Raw genomic sequence first — 13,997 nt, 5'->3', positions numbered from 1 at the left:
CCAACGATCACAGGTGTGGCCATTCCCCAATTAGGTAATTGATGCTAATTGGGGGGGGGGGGGGGGGGGGCACCTGTATGAAAGGGAGCAGAAATCCTTTGTTTGGAGAGGAAGTGAGTTTTTTTTTTTTTTAATCTTTGTGTAGATGTTAATGAACCGTAAAGTGAATGCGAATGCCCTGCCTATGTTGTATTGTTTTTGTAAACCTTTTGTTTTGGCCCTCGTTCCGTGTTTATTTTGTTGCCGTTTTTATGTTTAATAAATGTGTGCTTTGCACTTTAGACTGGAGCTTCTGTCTCTGAGTTTCTAATCCCTGCCGGTAACAGCTTGGGCCACAGCGCTATCCTGTCACACTGACACTCTGCTGTCAACCAGCATGTTTACACATTTTATACATTTCATTTGTTACCCATTAATCTTACTGTGAATCCATATATAAAGTCAGGTGTAATTTAAAACTCTATTGCATAGTAATTTGAACCATTACAACTTTTTCGAGAGCAGTTTGAGCTACGTGGACTTTTCTGTACAGCTCAGGCTTTACAAAACCTGGAATTGCTAAATGCAATCTTTCCAGTATAATACTTGCTTTTGAAAGTTTCGACTGTTAAAACATACCTTTTATTTTATATAAATAATTAAAATACAGTACATTATATAAAGACAATCTCAGGGTTTTGTTGTATAATTGTTCCCCATGCAAAACAGTGCCCCCCGCATCAAAGACATGCACAGAGTCTTGTTTGAGTCGCTTTATGGAAATCAAAGTGGTCAGTCAAAGACGAGAAAATGCAATTACACCCCGACCACAGCATTACCTGAAGACTATAGGAATAAAGAACAAACAAACACACTGGCAAATAAGTTGCGTAGAACACAAGGCTAGCTCTTCATCCATTTACCAGGTTGGCTGTTAATATTATACATTAAAAAAAGCTGCCTGATTTCTGTGACATTCAGCCCATTAGCCATAATAAATACAGGTATATCACAAAATATATATTTACAAGTTTAGGAACAGCAGAGTGGTATATTTTTAAAACGACCCAAAATAAAAGCAGTGCAGTCCATTGAAGCAAATGTATTTGCCATGATTGCTAAACATTCAAATTCTATTTTACTGGACCTGCAGTGCCTTGCAACTCGTTAGTGCTGCAGTAAAACAAATGGGGAGGGAGCTTGTTAAAAATGTAAAATTGGACATCTTTGAGGTTTTCATACAAAAGCCAACGGTTTTAAATGCCTTAACAAGCTCTGTAAATATCTTGCAGTAGAACATAATGACAACTCAATTTTATCTCTCTGAATCTGCTAAATACAATGCTGTAGATCAGAGCTAGTATTTTTTTGTGCACACCATGTTTTTCACACGCAGCTCTTTACAGTATCAGTGTAATAATTACAAGGTATGAACTATTATTTGTTGTCACTAATAAAATGTACAAACCAGTGAAGGTACAATAAGGCATTCTCTTTACAAGATCAAAAATTGGTACAATTGCATGGCCATTCGGAATAATAATTCATTTTCCATCTTCTGTAATTAATGGAATGTATTTTGCATATAAATCTAACACACTACAGTTCTGTAAACATTTTGAAATATTAAACTACCCAAAGCAATTTCCCATACCTTACAAAGCATCAGCAACAATCATTGAATGCTTACTATATAGAGATACAATGCTGTCTACAAAAAATATATATATACTGATGCACAATGAAAACGCAGCAGTCTTAAGTTTTACATCAATAGCTCATTGGGCACATATATAATGTTATTTACATTTTAAATAGTGAACAGATAGGTTTGTTGATTGTTTGAGTAGTATTGTTCCTTGGGATAACAAAATACTGAGCTCAAGATTTCATAAAAACGCCAGGTGCTCTGTATTTGAGTTGAGTTAAAATAGCCAAAATGAGTTGATTAAGAATCTGTATAAACAGCCATTCGAAAAGACATTATTTTAATGAACGCAAGAACAGCAAAAGATACGACCATTCCCTGCTTGAGTAATGAAGATCGCCTGGTTGCTATCAGCATGATTGAATGCGGCCTGTCTGTGACAGAAGTTGCCCTGGAGAATGAGATGTTCTGCTTCAACAATCAGCAGACAGGAAACTGGCTCTGAGAGGGACAGGCCACGTCCTGGAAGGCAGAGGTCTATGCGTCAACGCTGCCAGGATTGTTTTAATGCTCAGGGAGGTCATACCCGATACTAACGTTGTAATGTTTTAATTTTGACAGCGTGTCACGTTTCATACTGAAAACTTACCATGACTCTTTGATCTGTATTTTTGTTCACATTTTTTGTGATTTTGTTTGATGTCTATGTTTAAAATATTTGATTAAATCCATTAGACCTGAGTGTTGCGTTTCTTTTGTGCATCAGTATATTAATGGTAAACATAGTATTAAACTACAACCATTCTAATAAGCACAAATTAAAGACCCATCACCCGTTGAAACCCAGAAGCAGCCTACAAATAGACAAATGCAAGGAATATCTGGTTCATGTGTGTTTTTAAACACTTGGCATTTCATAACATTGTGCCCATTCACATGTCACATAGGCAGTCTCATGCTTTTGTTATTTTTCTTTGTTGACAAAGCATTCACATGCATTAAAAATGAAGTGTCACAATTGTGAATTGTCACAATTCCAAACCTGTTCATTGCTGTGACCATCAGTGTGTGATCTCAAAAAAAAAACAATGCCACTTTTCCAGAACTTTCCAAAACTTTCAAAGCAGTTATCATGACAGGTTCCAGAGGCCTTTCTGAGGCAGGGCTTGGCAGGGGGACCTATAAGCCCTCCTTCTCTGTCTGTGCTGGTTCCTGTGGCTGCTGGGCCTCGGCTTCGTTCCCTTGAACAGGCGAGTGATTGCGGCTGTTCCTGGTGCTGTCATGGCTGCCGTGACTTCCTGCGCTTCCAAGGCGGGTTGATGCTACGACAGCTTTTACCGCAGCCTGAAGAGAATCACAGACACAAGACGTATAAGAAAAAGGTATCAACGTTTCTGAAATGTTTTCAGGTGTTGGAAATGTAAGAAATGGCCAGCCCTGGTTGAGTTAGTACGACACTATTTCTTTTAGCTGGTTAAGCTGGTTCAGCTCTTGGTTGTAAAATTCAAGCAAGTACTGTCTGCACTTCTCATTGATTACATGCCAGCTTCTTCAAGGTAACCTCTTCACTGGACACAAGTTACAAGTATCCAAGTATAACTGATTACCTGTATCCATTTACCATTGCCTTGATTTGTAATAGATAGACCTAAGATTGTGCAGATACTTATGACCTGGTTTTTAGGATCAAACATACAAAAAAGTAAAATTGCAATGGGCCAAATGAAGTCTTTCCTGTATGAAGGATGTATGGATGCCTATACAGTAAATGCTCATTTTAGCAACAGGATTGATCCTTCTATTTTTAAATGCTTGCAATAGCTTTCATTTGAAGTGAAACTGCATTCATATTTTATCCAACTGCCAGCTCATTAAGTTTTTTCTGTACCTTTAGCTTGCGACGGGCATTGAACTCCTGGAGTTTCTTCTGTGCATTGTCCATATGTGCAAAGTTAACTGCCGTCCCTGTCACCCAGGGGTGCTGCAGGGTCTGGAAAGTGCTGAGCCGCTTTTTCGGGTCCTGGACGATCAGTTTCCTCACCTGCAGTAAAGGAAATATATACATAGAAAATCCTCAAACCATTTAAAAAAATGATTTATATAGTGGGTTCTTCAAACTGCAAGTAGATTATATATAACAATTAGGCAGGATCAGTACACTTCACTGCAGTGTGATCTTATTGTTTCACTTTAACCTAACGTTCTGGTCTCCTACCCGCTCTCCTCACCTCGCAATGCCAGGGGACTGACCACAGTAATGCTCACATTTCTACATATGAAAAGTTGTATTAACAGAGGTTTCCATCCATTTTCCAGTGTTGAGATATGTATTCTACTTTTTCTACAGTTGAATTTGCAATGTGGAGATATTTCAAAGACAACGTTCAAGATAGAATATTGTTTCTGCTTCCTGGTATCTAATCACTTCATGTGCTGTGTTGTAGATCAAACTCGCAAGGATGCAGCAGTTATCTAAAGCATTGTATTTGAAATATTAGTATACGCTGAATTAAAAAACAAAAAACCAAGAACCAAAATAAAAATGGTTTAAATGATCTACAGCCATCACAGCTCAGTTGAAATCAGCACAGCTCAGATCACTGACTACATACAACAACTAAAGAACCTCCTCAATAAACTGAGGGCTGGAACAGCGATAGTGTACAAGAAAGCACTGCAGGCAACACAAGGAACACAATAGCAGGCTTAAAAAAATATTACATTAACATAATACTGTTGGGTGATAATGTAACAGTGATATGGAGTAACGAGGAACGCTTGAACGCTTGCATAATGTCCCATGCAGATAATCAAGTGGATGACATTAATGGAGTGACTAATAGCACCTTTCACTAGAGGGGATTTTACAAGCAAGTTATCACGTGCCACAAACAGAACACTTATGACAAGAAGGGAGAACAATGACCAGGGGAAATGGCCACCTACTGTATAGTAAAAAATAAATAAATAAATAAATGTCATCGCTGTGTTACAGTTGAATACAAACCATTTGGGTTGCTAGGCTTATTTTAACTTTACAATACTGTAATTATAAATACATACCGCAGCTCTGCAACAACTACCATCAAGTACAGTTTAAGACTAGGAAGGGTTATTTTGTTTTGGTGGAAGACAGACGCAGAAGTCTCTTTTTAAAGTGACCTATGTACCTGCAGTGTCAAAATAAACCCTAGGAACCTAAGAAACAGTCCTGCAAAAGAATATATTAAGTAGTAAGACAGGGGGTGAATGGGCATGACTGTATATACTAGAACAGCATTTTTTTTTTTTTTTTAATGAATGAAGAGATCAAGCATACAGTGCATATGTTCCGACTCACCAGATCTTTGGCGTTTAGGGACACATCATCCCACCAGGGGGAGACAAAGTCATATTCACAGTTTAAAATCTTCTTGAACATGTACTGATCTCCTCTTTCATCATAGAACGGTTCAAACCCGCAAAGCCTTGCAAAGTGAAAGAAAACAAATGTTATGTGTGTTTCTCTGTAGCTGACGACAACAGGAACTTACACTTCCCGTTAATCTGTCATCGAGGGTTGCAAACCAGATGCACTGCAGCTGCACATTCTCTGTGACATTTGACATTGTATATTGTACTAAATTAGACATAAGCTGAATCAAAGACAGTCAACTTGCTATAAAAACCACTCATGCCCTATAACACAGGTCTAACTAGTTCCAGGCTAAATGCTTTGTCTGTAGGAATCCTATGGTACGTATTCACGGAGAGAGTCAGGAAATGGTTTGAATTTACACATTAGAAGGATTTGACGGTCCTGGTTAAATAGCACACAGTATGGCAGCTTCATTGTTTATCATTAAGAAACAAATGTTCCTGGATTAAATCAAATATATGTAGTAAAAAAGAAATCTAAATGTTAAAATATCTGTATACATTTACTAACCTGAAAAAGGAAAAAGTCTCGTTTCATGTTGAGCAACTGCTATAGTCTATAGTGTTCACTTTAATTTGGAGTAAATTCAGAGTTTGTTTTTTTTAGAAACAATTTCTACAGTACAGCTATAACAATGTCATCAAAGCGCCACTTGAGTTCCTATCAATGGATGCTCAATGAGCATCAGCCCACAAGCAAGGCAGGTTAGCAAATTTGGCAGCAAGCATTTATGTAAAATGACTTCTACTGTAAACTGCAATTACTGTTCATTAAGCTTCCTGTTTAAAAAAAAACTATTTAAAAGCTTTTTTACATTTGCATTCTTGTTTCAATCGCAATCCATTTTCTACCTCTTATTAGCATTAGCAGCATTTCTACTGGCTCCTCTTAACAACATATTGTTTCAGTGGCTCCCCTTTTTCTTGTTTTAAATATATGTTGTTTCTTCATTGGAGTGAAACAGTGCTACAGCACATGAAGTGATCTCACAGCGGAATGTTGCAGTTACTTTGTTGTCTTTGAAACATCTGCACATTTCAAATGACGTATAAAGTATAGAAGCATATTTATATAAAACAATATAAATTGCAAGCAGAATTTTACAATTGCATTTATGCCCCCAATGAGCCCGCAACCCTCTTTTAATACAGAACAGAACCAAGAATAACAATCCATATTTAATGACCTAAAACAGGCTTACAGTGAGAGGTTTTTTTTGTATTGGCTGCATTGAGACCACTGTTATGAATTGGGTCACTTTATTAACAGAAGTCACTATTTATAAAATCAAGCTGCTTTTCTCGAGCAAAACCAGCCGAAAACCCAATTTAGGCTACATAGTGCAATCTGCTCTACAGTAAATGAATCTGTTACAACAGTGAGCTAAATGAACAACAATGTAATTAGGTTTAATGTGTCAGAAAGAAAAATAAAGTTGACAAATAATAAACACGCACAGAACTGATTATCTCCCTGCAGTATGTTTATCAATGTAGCAAAATTATTTATTGAGTATGTAACTGTAAAAAATTGTGCAATAATTGTTAGCGCCTGTATACATTTTCTGGTATACAGTATGTTTTTAATATGATGTTGAAAACGAATGCACTTAGATTGTACTTACTGTTATAAACCTAAATGTGCAGAATTCGTCAAAAGCATTTATTTTTGTATTTTCATTATTTCTTCACCTTGTGGAGTTACTTACTGTAGTTAAAGTCTACCACTAGAGGTCACTAATGAGTTGTTAAAATCTAACATGCTTTAGAAGATCATTCAATATATAATACACAATACTGTCACTTCTTATATAAACTGTATTTACCACCATACAGGTTTATTTATGGCTTTCTGTCAAGGTACTTCAATTTTGGTAAAATGTTGTACAGTACATTGAATTAATAATAGTTCTACTGTCTTCAATGGTGTACCATTTAAAATGTAAAATAAAGACAATGATTTTTAAAAACAAAAAGACTGAAAATCCAACACAACCAAATGGTTACTTCCTGCCACATACATGTCTGGATTACATCAATAGCAACAGTAGATGAATCTCTTTAAAGTAAAACACAACCTGCCATGACCATCGCATTGCTCTACGGAAAAAAATTAATAGTTTCTCATTTGAATGTGGTAGCCCTGAGAATTATTGAGCACGGCACTATGGGAAACTACCTTTTTTGTGAAGCGAATGGAGGGCAGGTAAATGACAGAAGCAATGCTCCAGCTGATGAATAGTTCAGAGCAAAAAAAGCACAAAAATGTAACTTTCTATTCTAACAGAACAGAATTGTCTACTTGCTATATACAACTGTGCTATTATTTTCTGTGATTTTTTTATTATTTTTTTTAAGTGGATTTATCTCCCCCCCGCAAATCTCTAACAGCTAGTAAGGCTTCACCATAGATTTTAAACTGTGTTTGCTGTTTTTGTTTAAAACAGTCCAGATGGACCGAGTCTGTGGGTCTATTGTTGAGCCCAATTGCTACCTAATGAAAACAGGCATTCTCATTTAAATCCCTCTTTAATTTCATGCTTTGCCAAGAACTGACCTTGGCATCCCTGCAGCTATTGGAAAAACAGCACTTTAGATGCGTCACACATACAGCATATGGAGCTAGCAACAGTACTGTGTTTCTCACCATACAGAAGCTGCTCACAGATTCTGAACGTCACTCACAAACAGTATACACTAGATGTAACTATGAACAAGGAAAGGTAGATCTGTGTGTTTGGTTATTTATACACTAGTCATTCCTAGATATTAAAGGGAAGAAGTATGTACCAAAGAGGAAAAAAAACTAACTTGGCAGTATTCCTGGATACTGGGAAGTGGGAGGTATGGGGGTGCTCTGTGTGGTGACACAGTGTCTATAGACATGGTATGACAAGCACTGCATACTATCTAATCAGCACATCCCTGGCATATTCATAAACCCGTCCTTGTAGCCTTTCCACATAAAGCTTAGACATGTATAGCAACACATCAACTAGATTATATTAACATTAGATTTAGGCATAGACACTTGATTGACTATATGTCATTTTACAGGGAACAGCACTTTATTTGTATTTATTTATTCTTAAAAATTGACTTTTTTTTTAACCAGCTAGCTAGACATCTGTAAACTGGCTCTGATCATCTTAAATACACCCGGTGAAGACTGGTATTATAGTTTACAATTATTACTGCTTTACAAAGATAGTAAATTAGTGTGAAAAGTATACAAAAGTATTATTCTGTCCCTGTATGTGTATATACTTCACTCACAGTATATAGGTTATCACTCCTACAGACCACATGTCAACCTCTGGCCCATAAGCAGTGCCTCGCAAAATTTCAGGAGCTGAAAGAACACAAAATACATTGTTTTACAACTGCAGCATTTCTTACCTTTTACATGAATATTACGTTTAAAGCATATTTTCAGAACAAAATAACAGGAATGAAGAGTTAGGGATTATAATGACACACAGGGCTATATTTTCAAAGCTATATACTCCAAATTGTATTTCTCAAAATTTGTTTCTGAAAGGGAATAATAAAAAAAAATAAAAAAAACATATATTAATGGTCACCTGCTCTTCCGAGCCACAAAATCACAGAACTGATTGAACTTCAGGCAGAAGCAGATAGGCTGCCATCTGAACACCCACACATACCCAGTCCCCTTGGTGCCTGGTAAACTCAGGTTTCTTACTTTGAACTCATTTTACTATGTATTGTATTTATGTATGACACACGTTGGATATGAGGCATAAACTGCATGTTGATAAACTAACAGATTTTGAAGGGTTTTCCTGCTGAAGCGTAAGACACACCATAGTCCAGGAAACCACTGAAAGGGTTTGCACCCATCAGGAACAGCTAACCTGGCTGGGCAGCCATACACAAAAAACACTAAGAACCCAAATGGAAAATCAAAGAGTTTAATTGATTTTGCCCTCCTAATAAGCAATATTGGGATTATGATGAAGACATTGAGACAGGGAGCAGAAAATAATACAATGTGTTATTTTTTTTCCCATGCAGCACTACTCTTCCTGGTGCTTCATCACTGTCATGTCTCCTTTTGTTTCCATAGTTACAAATAGCCAGGAGTTCACAGTTCTGACAAGCACTTATATCATAATATGCAGCAAACGGCTCTCGTTACCTCCTCCTATCATGCAACAGCTTGTTATCTTCTCAATCCAATTAGGCATCACTTTTTATTCACTGGACTAGTGTCAACACCACTCATCTTGTTTACAAAAATAGTTGCTGTCTACATTAAGGGAACAAATGTGTCCCTAACCCCCAACCAATAAATCCAAAACAAAAATGTGTTCCTTATCAAAATTATTATTATTATTATTATTATTATTATTATTATTATTATTATTATTATTATTATCAGTTGATCTAAATTCATTAGCTGGTAAGAAATCCTTTTTTTCTTATAAAAAGGCAGACACCAGGCCTGAAGGAACTGATTTCTGCAGTGCACTGTCTGAATTGTCTTTTATCTTTTGCTCTCAGAATGTATCTTCTCTGTTAAAATTGTCACCGTCTCCCCAATCAGCAGCATAAAGAAGTCTTGAACCCTTTCCAAAAGGATTGCTGCAACAAAAAGATACCACCCTTGTATAAATGACAGCTGGTAGCTGAAGTGTAGCATGATAGATGTCCGATGTTAGTGTGATTTAATGGGTAAAGCAAAGTAACAAGACTCCAGAGATACTGCTCTTAATGCTTAGTTATACCACCGAACTCACTGGATAGCACAGGGCATGTCACTCCTGGTGGTTCAATTCTCCCATCTACTGTATATACTAGCCATGACAAGAACACCTTCAATATGTAGCACACATTTTGCTGTTAATGGGATCGCATGACTGATTCATGTGTTAATCCTAACTACATTTTTGTAATGCAAGTTGCATTCTGTGTTGTTAGTTAGTTTCATTCACCATTGGTAAGACAGCAGAACTGACAGAACTGTATCAAGACCTTACAGATTCTGATACTCTATTCTATTAATAAATAGGATACTGATACTAATGATAACTGACCTATAATCATTATGTTCAGTCCCATATATTATTATTATTATTATTATTATTATTATTATTATTATTATTATTATTATTATTATTTATTAATTAGCAGACGCCCTTATCCAGGGCGACTTACAGTCGTAAACAAAAATACATTTAAAAAATCACAGTACAAGTAATAATACAATTAAGAGCAAGATAAATACAATGACTGGTTCTAGCAAGTAGATATAAAATGTTATTAAGAGTGTTGATCTTTTTAGTTTCTTAAAAAAAAAAAAAATGTAAATACTGCTCTGACTTGTTTAGGTACAGCAAATACCCAGGAAAAAAAAACAAACACAAAAAAAACATGTTGATTTTAAACAGAAACTGTAGACCTGCTGGAAAGACAGCAGCAAGATTAAACCTACCACAATATCCAGGGGTTCCACAGACAGTCTTCATCGTGACCTGGTCATCCACGATTTTAGATAGGCCAAAATCAGCTGTAAAAATAAACAAAAAAACTGTATCAGTTTTGGACGCAGTCCTTCAGTTTTTCATAATAGAAAAGGCTGCATCATGCAATATATTATAATACATGACAGATTAATTAAGTACAGTTAAAAATCTCCTCTGTTCATTTTATGGTTGAAATTTCATTTTCTACTATATTTAGTGGGTTGAAGTATAACAAATGCCCAGCATCAGTCATATTTCTCAATTTATTCTAGTAGGTACCAGTAAAAACAGAATTTAATAGAACAAGGAAAATACTGGTTCACAGGCATCAATTTCTGAAAACCATTTTGGACAAAACAGACGCATTCGAATAGCCATTGTTACATATGATATATGTGATGTATTTCTAAAGGTAGGAGTCGGACTAAAACTAGAACCACCTGCTGTAACACCATCAATAGGGTGTAGGGCCATCATGGGCGGGCGGAACAGATTCCTCATTAAAAATACAAATAAATACTTCTAGGCCCAGTTCACAAAGATTTAAGATTTGATATTCATTAAAATATGGCTTCTTTAACAAAAGTCTAGAACAGTTTTATGAATATCAAACTCTATTGCATTCGTTTGAAGTCTTTTAACTAATTAATTAAAACTTGACTGAAACTAACTTCGAACAGAAACATGAAGCTTTACAGCAATACATGTCAGGAAGGCCTTTTGTGTAACAAATGAATCAGTCAGGTGAGGGCAAAATCACACACAAAAAGGAGTTCTACGTGTCGCTGGTGTTTCCAATTTTATCAGTTGCCTTCATGAAGACATTGAAAGCCATACCTATCTTGAGTGGTGCATCAGGAGCTGAGGTGGCATATAGAAGGTTCTCAGGCTTGAGGTCGCGATGCACGACTCCGTTTTCATGCAGGTACTGTACAGAGGGAAAAGAACAGGACGCAGACCATAAAATGAATGCATGAATGAACGAAATCACATGTTTATGTTTAGTTAGCTTGTTCCATGAAGTTTTCCTCTTAGCAGCAGTTAATGAAGAACTTTTCAGGTGTGACACGTCTGTGGCAGGATAAAAAAAAGTTTTTATGAGGCTTTGTTAAATAACAATAGAAACTAGGACTGGCATACATCTGTGAACACCAGGTATTTTACTGAGTTACTGCCTCGTACAGTAAATTAGATTAGATCCCTCAACCTCATACCATTAGTAGTACTACTAGGCACTCAGATCACAGCAGCTCAAACATAAAAATAACTTAAGTGCCATTCTCCTCACTCTCAGCTGAGCTTAGTGTTGCTGTATGAAATTCGCAAAAATGGAGTGGAGATGAGGGTTCTCAAATATTATAATGGGATGTACTAAAGCTGCCGGCAATTGCAACACTTACAATTGCATCAATTTGTTAAGAATTTTTGAAAGCATGTTGCTGTCATTTTTCAGTCCGTTTTTCTCGTGCGTTGCCAGTTGTACTCAGTGTATTTTTGAGATGAACACCCAAATACCTATTTTTCCCTAAAAGCAGGGTGTACTTATAAGCCTTGAAAACAAATTGCTATGACATTTCTGGTTTCCCCAACGTGTTGGGAGCAATAGACTGCACACATCTGCCACTAACCCCTCAAGCTCATTCTGAGCATCTGTATAGGAATAGGAAACACACCTATTCTATTAATGGTTTGTTGTAATTGTGCACAGTTTAGCACTGCACCACTGACTAACTTAAATAAAAACTGACAGTAACACGATATATAATACGAATTAGTGGTATCATGCAAAATTTGCTGCTGGTCCCTTGAGATTCGTATTAACAAGAATTGACTGTCCTCCTGTAGGTATCATAACTTTTATTTTGTGTTAATTGTCAATGCTAAATATAATAATAATTAAAAAAAACAGCTAAAATCATTTAGTTTCAATTTAAAATAATCTTTTATTTGCAGCAGCATGGTTTATTTTGTGTTACCGGAAGCCTACAGCAGGCTAAAGTAAAAATAAAGTGTGCTTGGTATTCATTTGATTTTACTACTGTACTGTATACTGTAGTATAGGCTCACTGTACAGATTCATATTTTTTACATAATGTAATGTGTAGCCTACCCAAGACACATTAGTGTTATTTCAGCGCAATGATTTATACATTTAAAATACATTCAGGACTATAAATGTATGTGTGTGCGATTTTATTGTATTGTTTTTAAACCTGACACCTCCTTATGTCGGACAAACATATCCAGTATAGCAAGAGGCTACTGTATGATTATGAAAAACTTTGATGGAAACTCATTTTTTATTTGGGAGTGAAGGTGAGGACCCCACTATAGAAACTGATGGGATTAAACTGCCTTTCATTATTTATTCCAAAAAATGTCGCAAGACTCTCGCAATGCTAGAGATCTCTCGAAGACGACACAAAATATTAACATATTTTCTCTTAATACATACGACAAAATGTATACTTTGTGAATTGTTGCAACAGATATGCAAATTGTGGTATGTTTGCGCTGCGACTGGCCCATCTGAGTACATCTACCCCTGTGTGATTTAAATGGGCAGCATGAGTAATATCGACGATACAGTGTGACGTGTCGCAAGAATATTATGTCCTGAAGGTCTAGTACAGGTCTCTGGATAAATATAGTGTTCTTATTGGTCGCCATTAAATCAAATCAGATAGATACCCAATCCACAGAAGCTTTGCTTGTAGCGTTCTTTCTCCCAAGTCTAATCAAACATTATCTGTTAAAGACAGCACATTTACTACCAATTAGTGTGGTGACGAGGCTTCTGTTGAATTTCACATTTTATTCAAACTTTTAATTAAACAAGGAAAGTCAGTAGAAAGTTAACACACTGTAATGAGCTGCAAGATGTATTTTACTCATGACAATAATAAAAAGTAATTTCAGAGAGCAGTAAACATGAACAATCCTTTGAAAGACTACTTAGCACCTCGTTTCAAAAATAAACCTCATCAGAAGGAAGACTGTTTTCTCTAGTGCCACTATGTAAATGAACAGGCCAATCTATGTATGTGAGAAACCTATCACGGCTTATTCACACACTTAAATAAACAAAATGAAATGACTCTTGGCCACAAAAAACACTATTAAAAGCTTGCTTTGTCAGTAATTATTATTTACTGTTAATTATTATTTACTGTTAACTTTAAATGGGAAAGGGGGTTACAATTAAATTGTTCTCATTACATTCTCGTCTAAAATCTACATTTATGTTTTTCCCCAGACACATTTTTAACTCAACTTATAATAGCGTTTGACATTGCCCTTGACACATTTTGAGTTATTTGAGATAGAGTGACATGATTTTCAAGGTAATTGCTTATTCTTTGATATAATTTTAGATTTTATGGTCTACATAAGAAATGGGTGAAGTCTGGTACTTTTCAGTGAAATCGAAGTCTAAACGGACAACTTTCTGACAGCTATGGCTC

General features: G+C 36.1%; 1 protein-coding gene across 1 annotated transcript in view; it reads right to left on the bottom strand.

Moving 5' to 3' along the window:
• Positions 1-598: 598 nt before the first annotated feature.
• LOC117408477 (calcium/calmodulin-dependent protein kinase type IV) overlaps positions 599-13,997 on the bottom strand; it is a 100,798-nt gene continuing 87,399 nt past the window's right edge. The window contains exons 6-11 of the mRNA XM_059021455.1: positions 11,371-11,461; positions 10,503-10,577; positions 8,321-8,396; positions 4,968-5,094; positions 3,516-3,668; positions 599-2,971 (exon numbers count right to left, since the gene is read on the bottom strand). Of these exons, the coding sequence (XP_058877438.1) occupies positions 2,807-2,971; positions 3,516-3,668; positions 4,968-5,094; positions 8,321-8,396; positions 10,503-10,577; positions 11,371-11,461 (687 nt within the window). The 3' untranslated portion in view covers positions 599-2,806. The remainder of the gene's footprint in view (positions 2,972-3,515; positions 3,669-4,967; positions 5,095-8,320; positions 8,397-10,502; positions 10,578-11,370; positions 11,462-13,997) is intronic.

This window comes from Acipenser ruthenus, chromosome 1 (genome assembly GCF_902713425.1).
Source record: "Acipenser ruthenus chromosome 1, fAciRut3.2 maternal haplotype, whole genome shotgun sequence".
In the NCBI taxonomy this organism is placed as follows: domain Eukaryota; kingdom Metazoa; phylum Chordata; class Actinopteri; order Acipenseriformes; family Acipenseridae; genus Acipenser; species Acipenser ruthenus.
Note: the sequence above shows the minus strand (reverse complement) of the source record. Positions and strands in the feature narration are given on the sequence as shown.